The sequence below is a fragment of the Danio rerio genome, chromosome 21 (genome assembly GCF_052040795.2).
Source record: "Danio rerio strain M-AB ecotype USA chromosome 21, GRCz13ab, whole genome shotgun sequence".
Lineage (NCBI taxonomy): Eukaryota > Metazoa > Chordata > Actinopteri > Cypriniformes > Danionidae > Danio > Danio rerio.
The window spans coordinates 21,520,345-21,532,842 of record NC_141041.1 but is presented as its reverse complement, the minus strand read 5'-3'; the positions used below and the strand labels follow the sequence as shown (position 1 = coordinate 21,532,842).

At 34.5% G+C, this 12,498-nt stretch overlaps 2 protein-coding genes across 3 annotated transcripts in view; one reads left to right on the top strand and one right to left on the bottom strand.

Annotated features, from left to right (window-relative positions):
- The window catches only part of pde6b (phosphodiesterase 6B, cGMP-specific, rod, beta), a 54,218-nt gene extending 52,626 nt beyond the window's left edge, over window positions 1-1,592 (bottom strand). Inside the window, exons 1-2 of one of the 2 annotated variants that reach the window (XM_087301137.1) lie at window positions 1,548-1,592; window positions 1,330-1,411 (exon numbers count right to left, since the gene is read on the bottom strand). The gene's annotated coding sequence lies outside the window, so the exon portion shown is untranslated. Of the gene's footprint in view, window positions 1-1,329 lie in introns of both variants that reach the window. The other variant, XM_087301135.1, reaches the window with a different exon arrangement.
- Window positions 1,593-1,673: 81 nt separating this feature from the next.
- On the top strand, window positions 1,674-12,498 carry prc2 (protein regulator of cytokinesis 2). Its single transcript, NM_001002684.3, has 14 exons — window positions 1,674-1,797; window positions 2,850-2,982; window positions 3,072-3,194; window positions 3,860-4,093; window positions 4,196-4,366; window positions 6,221-6,370; window positions 6,482-6,632; window positions 8,054-8,190; window positions 8,282-8,377; window positions 8,930-9,076; window positions 10,153-10,251; window positions 10,392-10,508; window positions 11,911-12,009; window positions 12,206-12,498. Exons 1-14 carry the CDS (start codon window positions 1,781-1,783, stop codon window positions 12,269-12,271), a joined length of 1,740 nt encoding a protein of 579 aa, NP_001002684.3. The 5' UTR covers window positions 1,674-1,780; the 3' UTR covers window positions 12,272-12,498.

The window sequence follows — 12,498 nt, the reverse complement described above, 5'->3', positions numbered from 1 at the left end:
TGACATCTTAAGCACTTTTCAGTCTTGACACTGAGTTTGAATAGTAAATGAAACCGGGATAAATTTAGTTTTTTTTAAAAAATATATTACAGCTGGGTTAACTCGTGCGTGTCTTAAGCAAGGCACCATAACCGGAAGTTGAAACCAATAGGTTTGACTTTTTTGTCAGTAAAAAGTTTTTCATAATTTAAACTATTAAACATTTTATGTGATAATTGTTCTAACATATGTTTTGCTTTATAAATTTACTTGCATTTTAACCAGTGGTGGAAAGAGTACTGAAAAATTGTACTTAAGTAAAAGTACCATTACTAGCCTAAAAAGCACAGGCACACAACGTCATTAGATGTAATATTAGGTTAGATTTAGGTTGTGATGTCAAGTGACCAAAATTCAATGTCTAGTCTTAGGATTTACGTTGTGTTGGAAAGTGACCAAAATCCAACGTCGAACCAACATCTTAAACCAACGTCACATTGACGTCAAATACTGACATGTATCCGTCAGGTATGGCAACATAAATCTAAAGTCTGATAGACGTCATAGTGGGAGCATCCACACAACGTCAAGCTATAACATCATTAGAGGTCGATATTTAGTTGATTTTAGGTTGGACGTTGGGGTTCTGAGGTCAACCTGATTTTCATTTTCAAACGAAACGCAACATCAATCTTGTGTCATCATGTTGACGTCTTGTGTGTCCTGGGTGTTTAAGTCCATTTCGCTCATCAGTAAAACATCTGTCATTTCTCATCAGTGACTTTCATCAAACAGTCTTGGGGTTAATGTGTGTAAAGATTTTGGACATCTTCTGGGACACTTTTAATGCTTCCAAACAGCTTACTGCAATAATAAATTACTATGTCTTGATATTATGAGGCAATTTACCTTCTGTGTGCAATTTGATTGGTCGGGAATCACAAGACTACTCAGTCAAGACTACCCAATACTCAGACAAGAAAAATAAAGTAGTGACTGCAGTTTGAAGGAAAGTAGTGGAGTAAAAGTACTGATACAGCACTAAAAATGCACTCAAGGGAAAGTAAAAGTACACATTGTTTTACTTTACATCACTGATTTTAACACACATTGTATGTATAAACATATCTGATTATTTAATTTGGTTCTGATATCAAAGTGGGAAGTTTATTCTTTGAACAACAAACTTATTATGATGATTACATAGCAAAACAGTTTCATTTATTTTATTTTATTTAATTATAGGTTCAATAATGACTAGGTGGACTTGCTTATTGTAAATGAACAGTTGGTCAAGTGTTTGCCAAATGCACACATAGAAAGTTAACACTGCTGTTGACTGTAAGTTACCTTAGTTAACGTTAGTTGAAGATACTCCACAGACGGGATATTGAGATGTTTCCACCTCCATGATTCATCATTATTGTCGTTTCTGTTACAACACACAAGTTAGGCTCGTTTATCTATTGTGTTAAGTGGCGCAAAGACTCACATGTTATCTAAAGGTTATTTCGACAATTTATCACACTAACTAACATCCTAAAAGTTGTGACGACAACAAAACAAACCCTCATTATCGCTTCTGATAAGGAAACTATTCCGCTCCGGAACGCACAGTGGCGCTCGACTCGTGGCGATATATGAGTGTCTTTTCATGTTGCGTTCAGTGAAGAAGAAAAGAAAACGTCAGCTGCAATTCAAATTTTACCGCTCGTCCTGTGCACAGCGAGACGATAGTTGTTAATATTGATAGGTGATATATTTTTAATATAATTACTGACGGTTGTCATACGGTCCAATGATGACTTGTCGAAAAAGGTAAGTGTGTTTTTATGTGGATTCCAAAACCACCAAAACAGCGCAAGATGAAATAATATGGTTGTCTCATTCTCTTGTGTAACGTTACGTTGTGACTGTTGACATTAAACATTTTTATATAATACAAAGATTTCAAAGCTTTAATAGTTCTATAAAACTAAACATGCTTTTGTTATTAAAAAGTTGTTTAAGTTACCTCTTTTTTTGGTTAACGTTAGGTGTTTTTAAACTGATTTTTGCAGTTTATAAAATGAATAAACAAAATAACATTGAACATTAAATTCTTCCATTTGTTTCATGCTCACCCTCATGAACTATATGACGTTTTTCTGTTGAATATAAAAGCTAACGAATTCTATATACTTAGTTATTTAAAATACACTTTTAGGGCGGTTCGTTCATTCCGCAGTGGCGACTCTTATAAATATAGATAGAGGTTAAGTGGGTTTTATATTCACACATTCGTTAATTTAAAAGTCTCTGTATTATTTACGATGTGACTTTAAATAATATAGATAGAGGTAAAGTTAGTTTTATATTCACACATTCAGACTTTTTCTTTAATATTATAATTTCAGGAAATTATTCTTTGCAAATTTGAAATGGGGAATCATATTAGCAGCCAATGACTCGCAAAGTACAACATGGTCATACCTGCATATGATTTCAGACCATATATTTAAAAAGTACCATGGTGAACATTTAGTTTAGTGAGCGTGTCACAAGTTGTCACTAAACGAATTTGTGAGTATAAAACCAAGTTGACCTCAATCTGATGAATAGGGGACTAGAAAGGATAATGAATGAATGAAGACATTTTAGGGGAGACTAATCAAGGCAACAAAAAGTAAATAATATAATTTTTTATATATACAATTCGTGCACACACTTAGATGGGAGAGAATGAAAATGAATGATCTGTTAGTCATCTTGATCATTCAAAGTTATTTTTGTATAAATATGTATGCAGCATACATAAAATAGTATAGGTACTTATGTAAAAAAAAATAATGATAATGCATTCCCATTTTGCTTTTTGTTTTTGGGAGCAGTGAAGCTTTGGCGTTCTCTCTTGTGACTGAGATCAATCATGCGATGGCCAGGCTTGTGGACATATGGGACAGCATCGGCATCATGGAGGACCAGAGAGTGGAGAGAATGCAAACTGTAAAAAAGCATATAGATGTAAGTTATGAATTTAATGTATTTGTTCCTTTCAGTTGTTTAGATGCAGAATTTATACTTACTCTAGAATAATAATCTATGTTCTTTAGGGCCTTTTACATTCCATGATCATGGAGGAAGAGGCTTTAAGACATCGAATCAAAACAGATATCATCACCTTCCAGAAGCAACTGGACACGCTGTGCCTTGAACTGACTCTTGAACCGTTCAAAGTAAGACACTTTCCAGAATAAAAAAATGGTGTCTTAGTATCATATATAAATATTGCATATAGTTTTCTTAAAGCAATTTTTAAAGTTAATCTTATAAAAGATAAATGTAATGATTTTTAACCTTTCAAATTAATGCATTTAGTGCAATACAATTAATGGGGTTTTACTACATTAAATTCAAAATAATTAATTGTAGCTTTTCTGAAAAAACTCAAAGATTAAGAAAGAACAATTATCTTGTTTGTAAAGATTAAGTTATTATAGATTATGGTATTTTTTTAGGGTAAAAATTATTGTTGTTAAAGTAAATTATTATTACATTGAGATGTACATTTTAACTGTACAATAGAAATTTAGTTAAATGTTTTCAGTAAATTATGTTTTGATGATAGTTCTTGTCAAATAATCAGACACTGGAAAACGTAACCCTTCGCTGCTCTTCGTGTTTAAATTTTGTTTTTGTCATTTAAAATTCAGACTGGTCATAATTCGCTTGGGGCTTACTATCACAGACTTTTAGTATATGTATCCAAAATGTGCCAAATTCTATGACATTCTGCATTAAGCTAATTCCATTTTGTATTTTGCTTGTGTTTTTGCATCATATAAATCATAGAGCCCTGTATTTGTAAAGCTGCGTATTGTCTCTTTGTTATCATTTATAGCTGGAGGAAAAACTTACAGTTCTCCAGATGGAGAAGAACCTGCGCTGCCACGTTGAGTCTCTTCAGAAAGAGAAAAATGAACGTTTGAGAGAGATGAACGATTTTAAGAAGCAGGACGAAGAGCTGTGTGTGACTCTGTGTGCCGATCCATATTATATCCCTACAGGAAGTGTGCCCTCTCGAACACAGCTGCAGGAACTCAAGGAACACGTCGAGAGACTCAACAAGGAAAAAGTATTTTGCTGTTTTTTTTTTTTTTTTTTTTTTAATGATGCTCATACCTTTTTGTTCTGGATGGATGCCTTTGTGACTTAATCAGTTTGCCTGTGTTTGTAGGAGAGCAGGGTGAAAGTGTTTTCTGGGCTCCGGGAGGACATCAGGAATTTGATGGAAGAGTTGGGACATGAACCAGAGAGCAGTCTGGAGCGGGAGTCTATCTGCCCCGATGCTGACATTTTTCTGCTCACGCATGACAATATCAAAGCCTTGAAACTGCTGCTCAGCCAGGTGCTACACTTTCATCATTTCATTTAAAGTGTCTAAACTCTCTATCAACTTTAAAGGATTTTATTTTTGTTTTGGAGATCATCTACAATTGGTTTAAATCCATCCATTTGCTCAGAATATACACTGCAGCGTCAGATATTTTCTCACAGTGTTTGAAATGGTTTGATTAAAGATTTGGTCTCTCTAAAGCTTATTTCTGAGAGCATACTGCTCTGATTGGGCAGATGATCCAGTCTTTCTGATTTAATCTACTGCTTGCAGCTTGTCAGAAATTAAATGTTCATTACTATATCTGAACTGCAGCTCTTCCTCAACACTTGTAAACAAAGTCTTATGAACTGTAGCAGTGCTGTCAATTCCATTGAGTCAATTTAAGTCCTCGTCCTCTGGAAGTGGATGCACAGTGGATTTGCTTTTGCAATAACCAGTGTCTAGTTGACATGAGTGAGGTTCAAAGTTGACATCGTTCATGAGCAGAAAATGAGAATCACAGGCACATTTGTGACAAACATATAAAAGTTTGTGCTGGAAGTAAAACTGAATTACAGGCTGTTTCCGGCCATTACAGTAACTCATTTATTTCGCATTTCAATCTTTGAAGCTTTTACATTCACAAACTGCTAAATTGCACATTACATGAGAAGAATAACAGGCCACTTTAGAAGTATTAAGGTTGTGAAAACACAGCTGTTATATCTGATTTAGCAAATGCCGCAAATTAAAAGTCGTATTTTTTGTTAAGTTTTTGTATTTTTTATTATTTATTTGAAATTTAATTTATTCCAGTTTTTTGGTAGGCCTATTCAGTCAGATAACGCCATCTAGAGGCTGTTTATGGAACATGCTTTGGGATCCATAATGAAAGGGATAGTTCACACAAAACTGACAATTCTGTCATCATTTTCTCACCCCTAACTTGTTCCAAACCTTTACACAAAAGGAAATAGTTTAAAGACAACTGGAAACCTGTAACTATTGACATACATAGTATGGAAAACATGTACCATGGAACTTAATGGTTACAGGTTTTCAGACTTTTTCAAAATATATTTTCTAGTCAACAGAATAAAAACTCATAAATGTTTGAAACCTTGTGAGTAAACAGTAAATTTTAATTTCAACACATCACCATGTTTCTCAGAAAACATATATTTCTTAAGGTGCTGTAGACTTGAAATTTTCACCAGATGTTGAAAACAAGCACAGAAATACATGTATGAAAAGAAAACAAATCTAATTAGTTTACAAATTAAGCTGTGTAATAGAATGAAATGAAAAGTATAGAACACATGAAGAAAGGAAAGTGTAAAAAGGCTATGAAAGCCCAGACAGCAGCTTAAAATCTTTTAGTAGTTTTTCAGCAACCCTCTGCCCTTTGTCAGTGTAAATGAATATTAATTGCTTTAGTTTTATCTTCATCATCCTGATAATGTAAATGTTAAACTGGAGTGGACATTTTTATCGAACACAAAATAAAATATTTTGAAGAAAGCTGGAAAAACTAACAATTGTCATCCATAGTAGGAAAAACATTTACTATGGAAATCAGTGGTTACAGGTTTTCAGCTTTCGTCAAATATATTTTCAGTTGAGCAGAAGAAAGAAACACATAAAGGTTTGGAAACTTGTGAGTAAACAGTACAGAAATTTTTTTGAGTGAACTATCCTTTTAACACTTTTCCAAACATTAAAATTAATCATTGGCATAAAAGTAATACTTGCTAGCTTGTTAATAACTATTAGTATAATAAGCACACATTCATTTTAATTAATATTTTTTTTACATTTTAAAATATTTCTAATGAAGTACAAAAGTACTGCGTTTTATGATTAATAATGATTTATTCCTCACAGCTTGAAATAAAAAAGGAGTCCTTGATTTCGGCACGAGACAGTCTCAAGGAACGAGCCATGAGCCTGTGGAATCGTCTGAGCTGTCCCGAGTCGGAGGCCGAGGTGTTCCAGGAGCCAGCTATGAGCACTCTATCTGATGATATCAGACGGGTGAGAGCTTTCCCATTAACCCACAGGATGTCATATCAGGCTATAGAAGTCTCTCACAGATCTTAACATTCATGTGGTTAACCAGCTAATAGAGAGCATTTCCTCTTGCAGTGGCAGAGGTTTGTGGAGCATCTGGAGGAGCTGCAGAAGGCTCAGCTTGAGGAGGTGATCAATAAGGTCCGACAAGAGCTTGTTGTTCTCTGGGACAAGTGCATGTTTGGGCCTGACCAGAGACAAGCGTTTGATGTTCACTTTTGTGATGGTAAGCTGCTCAAATCTTGTCATCTGAAGTAGAGCTGTGTGATTTATTGTTAAAAGAATGCAATCTTGATTATTAAACCTGACTAATACACCGTAAAGAACATTCATGATATATTCAGGCTCCCGCTAATCCAGAGACAGCATTTGTCATGTATAGTTATGAAACAGTATCAGTCTTTTTGACCACACAGTATTATTTCTGAGTTAGGCAAAGTCAGATTAGTACAGATGTACTGGGATAAAAGTTTAATATAAATATCCATGTCTGTGGTAGTGTTCAATCAAGTAAATCACCACTTTTGCATCAATTGTATTGTTGCACCAGTAGGTGGCAATTAGTAACTGCTAAAAAAACAGTGCTAAATACGTTATTCAAATGATTAATTTAAAATGCAAGTTCTAGTAATGAATGAAGTGCAAATGAAGTAGTGCAACTAGCGTTTTGTCAGAACCTCTGGTATGTTAGCTCCTTTAAACAGCTACATAACAAATAACCCATAGCTGTCAATCATCCCATTTGTCCCAGGATTCTCCCCTATTTTATAATTCTATCATGCTATCATCCAATTTAAATATATTCCCATAGTTCTCCTATATTTCTTATCTTTCTATGAAAGATGTCACAACAATTCATAACTTTTTGATTGAGTGGCTAATTCCTACAATATTATTTGTACAATTTAGTACGATATCTCGCATTAACAGTTGGGTTTAGAGCTGGGGATTTGTGCCATGCCTCCTTTTAAAAAATCATAAATTTTTGTACAACTAAACTGACAAAATATAATATAGTTACATTTTCTTGTGAGATTCGGATGGATCCTCCTTTTATGCATAGTGGCAGAACAGCAGGGGCTGGCCATTGCTCTCATATGTTATATAAAATGGTATATACAAGAGCTGTTCAAAAGAACTGCTTTGGTTTATTATTTTAGCTTACAAAAACCCTTTGAAATGATGGCCGCATCCCTTCCTTTTCATTAAAGCTATTCACCGGCACATCGCTCTTCCTATGCACACTCCAGATAAGTCAATCAATGTCTTATTTTCACATTCCAGTGTTGACAGGAAAGATGTGACTTACCAGAGGTTCTAATTTAAAAATATTAAGATTTCACTTGCACTTGTTTCATTAACAGATGAATTTGCAGTCTTGAATAAATCATATAAACAAACGATTCGATGCGTTTTTAGCAGTTACTAATTGTATATCCAAAATCATACTACTTTAATATACATTTCAAAACGATCATGCACCTAAAATGTTTCATTCATAGCTTTTCTCAACAAACTTTGATTTTATTAATTTTGGAGATTTAATCAAGTCGATTCTATAATTTATTTAATGCCAACCCTATTAGAAATCATCAGACACACGGATTAATGAATGAAAAAAGCTTTAACTGTCTTCTGATTGAACAGATCAGTACACCACGGAGCTGCTGGCCCTCCATGACTCTGAGCTGCAGAGAATGAAGATTTTCTATGAGGAAGCACAGCCCATACTGGAGGACCTGGAGAAATGGAAGAGGAACTGGGCTCTCTTTCAAGAGTTTGAGGTTCTTAATCCAGCACGTCTCATCCCCACCGTAAATTCAGCCTTATGAGATTTCACACCTGTCTTTTTGTTCTGTACGTTTCACTTGATAGAGAAAGGCTGCAGATCCCAGTCGCTTCAGTAACAGAGGAGGTTCTCTGCTCAGAGAGACTAAGGAAAGGGGCAAAGTGCAGAAACTGCTCCCAAAGGTACTTAACTAGTTAGTTTTTACTTATTTACTTGGATAGATAGATAGATAGATAGATAGATAGATAGATAGATAGATAGATAGATAGATAGATAGATAAGAGTTTTTATTTTTATCTATCTATCTATCTATCTATCTATCTATCTATCTATCTATCCATGCATCTATCCATCCATCAGTCTTTCTATCTATCGGTCTATCGATCTATCTATCCATCCATCCATCAGTCTTTATATCTATCCGTCTATCTTTCCATCCGTCTGTGTCTATCAGTCGTTCTATCTATCTAACCATCCATCCATCCATCTATCTGTCTTTATCTATCCATCCATCAGTCTAACCATCCATCCATCCGTCTTTCTATCTATTAGTCGTTCTATATATCTATCCATCTGTCCCTCCATCTGTTCATCTATTGATTTATTGATATGTTGATTTATTTGTTCATTGATTGATTGATTCTGTATTTTTTCAAATTCCTATTGTAAACAAGCTGTGTTGAGAATATAAATATGTCTAATTTCGGTTTTCCTGTATATTTCTACATGTATAGCTGGAAGAGGAGTTGAGAGGCCGTGTGGAAGATTGGGAGATAGTTAAGGGTTTATCCTTTCTTGTGTATGGTCAAAGAGTCATGGATTACATCTCCAGCCAGTGGGAAGAGCATCGCTTGCAGAAAGATAAGGAGAAGAATGAAAGGGTGACTGACTTTGTGACGTTTTATAAACTATATTTGAGAGGAGCACACACAGATGCGTTCAGGGAGCATGCTCAACACTGACAGCCCTCTCCCTGGACAGCACACCAGATATGCTTATTTTTTATAATTATCTGTGGGAATGAACTTTACACTGTAAACATTTTATTGGGAACTCCAATAACGACAACACCATCCAATACTGTATTGTTGAATGCATTTCGGTCACACTTTATTTTGATGGTCCGTTTGTTGAATTAAATTTGCAATGCATCTAAATTTACATGCCAACTAATTCTCATTAGATTATAAATAGACAATTATAATTATATAATTAGATTATATAATAGATTATAAGTTGACATGTACTTGCAAAGTTTCTTATAGTCAGTTCAATATCTGTTGAAGGAGCAGTATCAACAGATGTTAAGCAGACAGTCAGTCTACTAATACTCAACTGGACCATCAAAATAAAGTGTGACCTGCATATGTTTTGGAAAATAAGTTTTAATAAGCAGATTATACTGGAGTTCACTTAAAAAAAAATAGATGATTAATAGGGCTGCACGATCATGGAAAAATCTAAGATTGCAAAAAAAAGAAAGTATTTTGCGATTTATATATTGCGATATGACTACAATTTCACTAGAGGAGAATAACTACTGTGTTTGGAAAGAATTGATAATATTTAGATTGATTGAGATGATTTTGTAGGGTAGTGCACATAATATAATAAACAATCTACAAGCATAGATAAGTTCGATAAACAACGAAACAATTGAAATAAACAATACCTTGTTGTTTTTTTAGTCATCGAAGTGTATTCAGGTATACAGTGATTGAATAATCAAGTATAAAATAATATTGCCTACTCAGTAATTCAATAAAATTGATCGTTATTAATTTGCCAAAGTTATAAGCGGTACAATTACTTATGCCTGAAAGCTTTTAAAACCTTCATACAGTCACAGGCATCAAAAAACACTTGCAAAATGATAAATTAATGATAATGATAAATTATGATAATTAATTTAATCACTTGATGTCTTCACTTACCTCGATGATTTTACTTTTTCTAGATGTCGAAGAAAACCGAAACCCCTCAATTTAAAACTCCCACAAAGAGAGCCCATGGAATGACATGTGCTGCCACCCCAACCCCTAACAAAATCAGAAAGGTATATATGTTTTCATGTACAGTATTGTCTGCAAAAATGTTTTTTTTTTTTTTTTTTTTTACAGTTTTATCTAAAAAAAAAAAAAGTGCTTTTACATTGTCTGCAAAAAACCTGCCTCTTTGCTTCTCAATGTATTCCAGACGCCCAGTCAGCTGGCTCCTCGCTCTGCCACTGTGAGCAGCATCAGCAGCGCCAGCAGCAGCGGCTCCTCCACCACCTTCTTGTGTGTGCCAGGAAGACCTCAACTTTCTGCCAAGGTAAAACAAAAGAACGAAAAAAAAAAAAATGTACCTGCCTGCAGCAATCAAAACTCAATTCAAGCTTTTGGCTTGAGATCAATCCAGGAGGTCTGTGGTTAGATTTAAAGGGATAATTCGGCCAAAAATGAAAATTTCCTAGCAATTTACTCATCCCCGGGCCATCCAAGATGAATGTAACTATTTATTTTCTTCAGTACACTGTAAAACCCAACAGTCAACTTTGTAGCAATATAGCATCCTGCTATATTTGATGTCACTTTGCTTTGTTTGCTGCAGTAACTAACCAAGGCAGCACCATTATTTCTGCTGTTCTATAGGCGACGCCTTAATTCATATACATATGAATAATGTTATACATATGAAGAATGTTTTAGTTTAGGTTTTAAGTGTATGAAAAGAGTCTTAAAAAAGGTCTTAAAAGGTATTGAATTTTACTATCTGATTTCTGTATATAATCTGAATTATGATTGAATCGCCTCTTGTTACAGTTATGAAATAGTTTGAAAATAAGCAGGAAATGTTCAAGGGCCAAAGACCTGACCTCATTGAAATGGTCTATACACAGTTTTATTGTTAAATCACAGAATAATGACATGGAATGTTGGTTTTTACACGTCTAAGATATTTAAAATGAATTAACTAGCTGCCATCAACTGATATATTCATTTGAAGGCATCAAGCATTCAAGATCCAAAAAAAGTAAAAAAAAAAAAAGTGAATTTTGATTGACTTGTAGACTGTAAAAAGTTATTTGGTTAACCGGTTCATTCAGTTGACTCTAAAGCAGTGTTTCTCAACCACATTCCTGGAGGAACACCAACACGGCATGTTTTGGATGTCGCCTTTGTCTGTCACACCTATAACAGGTCTATCAGTCTCTGCTAATAGCTGATGATCTGAATCAGGTGTGTTTGTTTAAGGAGACATGGAAAATGTGCAGTGCTGGTGGTCCTCCAGGAACGTGGTTGAGAAACACTGCTCTAATGATTCGTTTATGTAACAGATGCACTTATTTGTGGAAATTGAATTAAAGGTCATTTTCAGTTTTTTAATCAAACTAATTTGCTTTAAAAGACCGTAATATATCATTATGAGTATGGTATTAATTTTGTGCTAACTGTATATGTTTTTTTGCTCCTAAAATTTTCCTGGAGCAATTGACTGGTATTATATGAATGGTTTAAATGACAGTGATTCAGCTAAAGTACTATGTCCTTACTAAATGCTTAGGGGTAAAAGATCTCTTTAAGTTCAGTGTTACAATGGAGAAGTTCCCTCAGCTGACCATAGATGTCACTGTTGCATCAATTAAACTTCTGTAAAACCAATAGTTGTGTGATCTTGACACTGAAGATTTGTTTTGCTTAATGTTCACATGGCTTTGTCTTTGGTCTAACAGAGGACCAAGACCACTGAGACCAGTACTGGCCCACGTTTGCCGCTGCAGGATTTCAACAGTGACAAGAAACCAGTTCAGATGAGCTACTCTGCATTTACCGTAAGCTCAATCGCTCAGCACTTCACTGGATGTAAATTAACTCCAAATGGAGCATCTGTGATAAGAAGGATGCTCATTTGTGACCGCTAATTCCCCCGAGAGAGATCATTAACTTTTAAGGCCTACACAACAATGATTCAGTGTTCGCTTCATATAAGATGTGTTAACAAATGTCTCTTCATGTTTCCCATTTCAGAGTGAGTTCTCCAGGAAAGCAAACGGTGATGCTGTTCTCAATTCCACTGTTAAAGATGTCCTCTGATTGGATGGGGAAATTGTTTACCTTTTTTAAAATAAAATACAAGGTTTAGGTCAATGACAGGTCAATCATGTCAGAATTGAGAATGTACAGGATTCAATTCGCGGGTGTTTTTCTTATCGACATTTCATATGTAGTTTTTGTTTGTTTTTAAAAAAGGCACAATTATTTATATATATTTTTACAATAAAATGCTACTTTTAATAAAAAGCTTCTTTATACATTTTAAA

What these genes read in the sequence shown, in the direction of transcription:
- prc2 (NM_001002684.3), top strand. An exon ending in CTGTAAAAAAGCATATAGAT is followed by an intron (nt 2,983 to 3,071) that starts GTAAGTTATGAA and finishes TATGTTCTTTAG; the next exon opens with GGCCTTTTACATTCCATGAT. An exon ending in TGATGTTCACTTTTGTGATG is followed by an intron (nt 6,633 to 8,053) that starts GTAAGCTGCTCA and finishes CTGATTGAACAG; the next exon opens with ATCAGTACACCACGGAGCTG.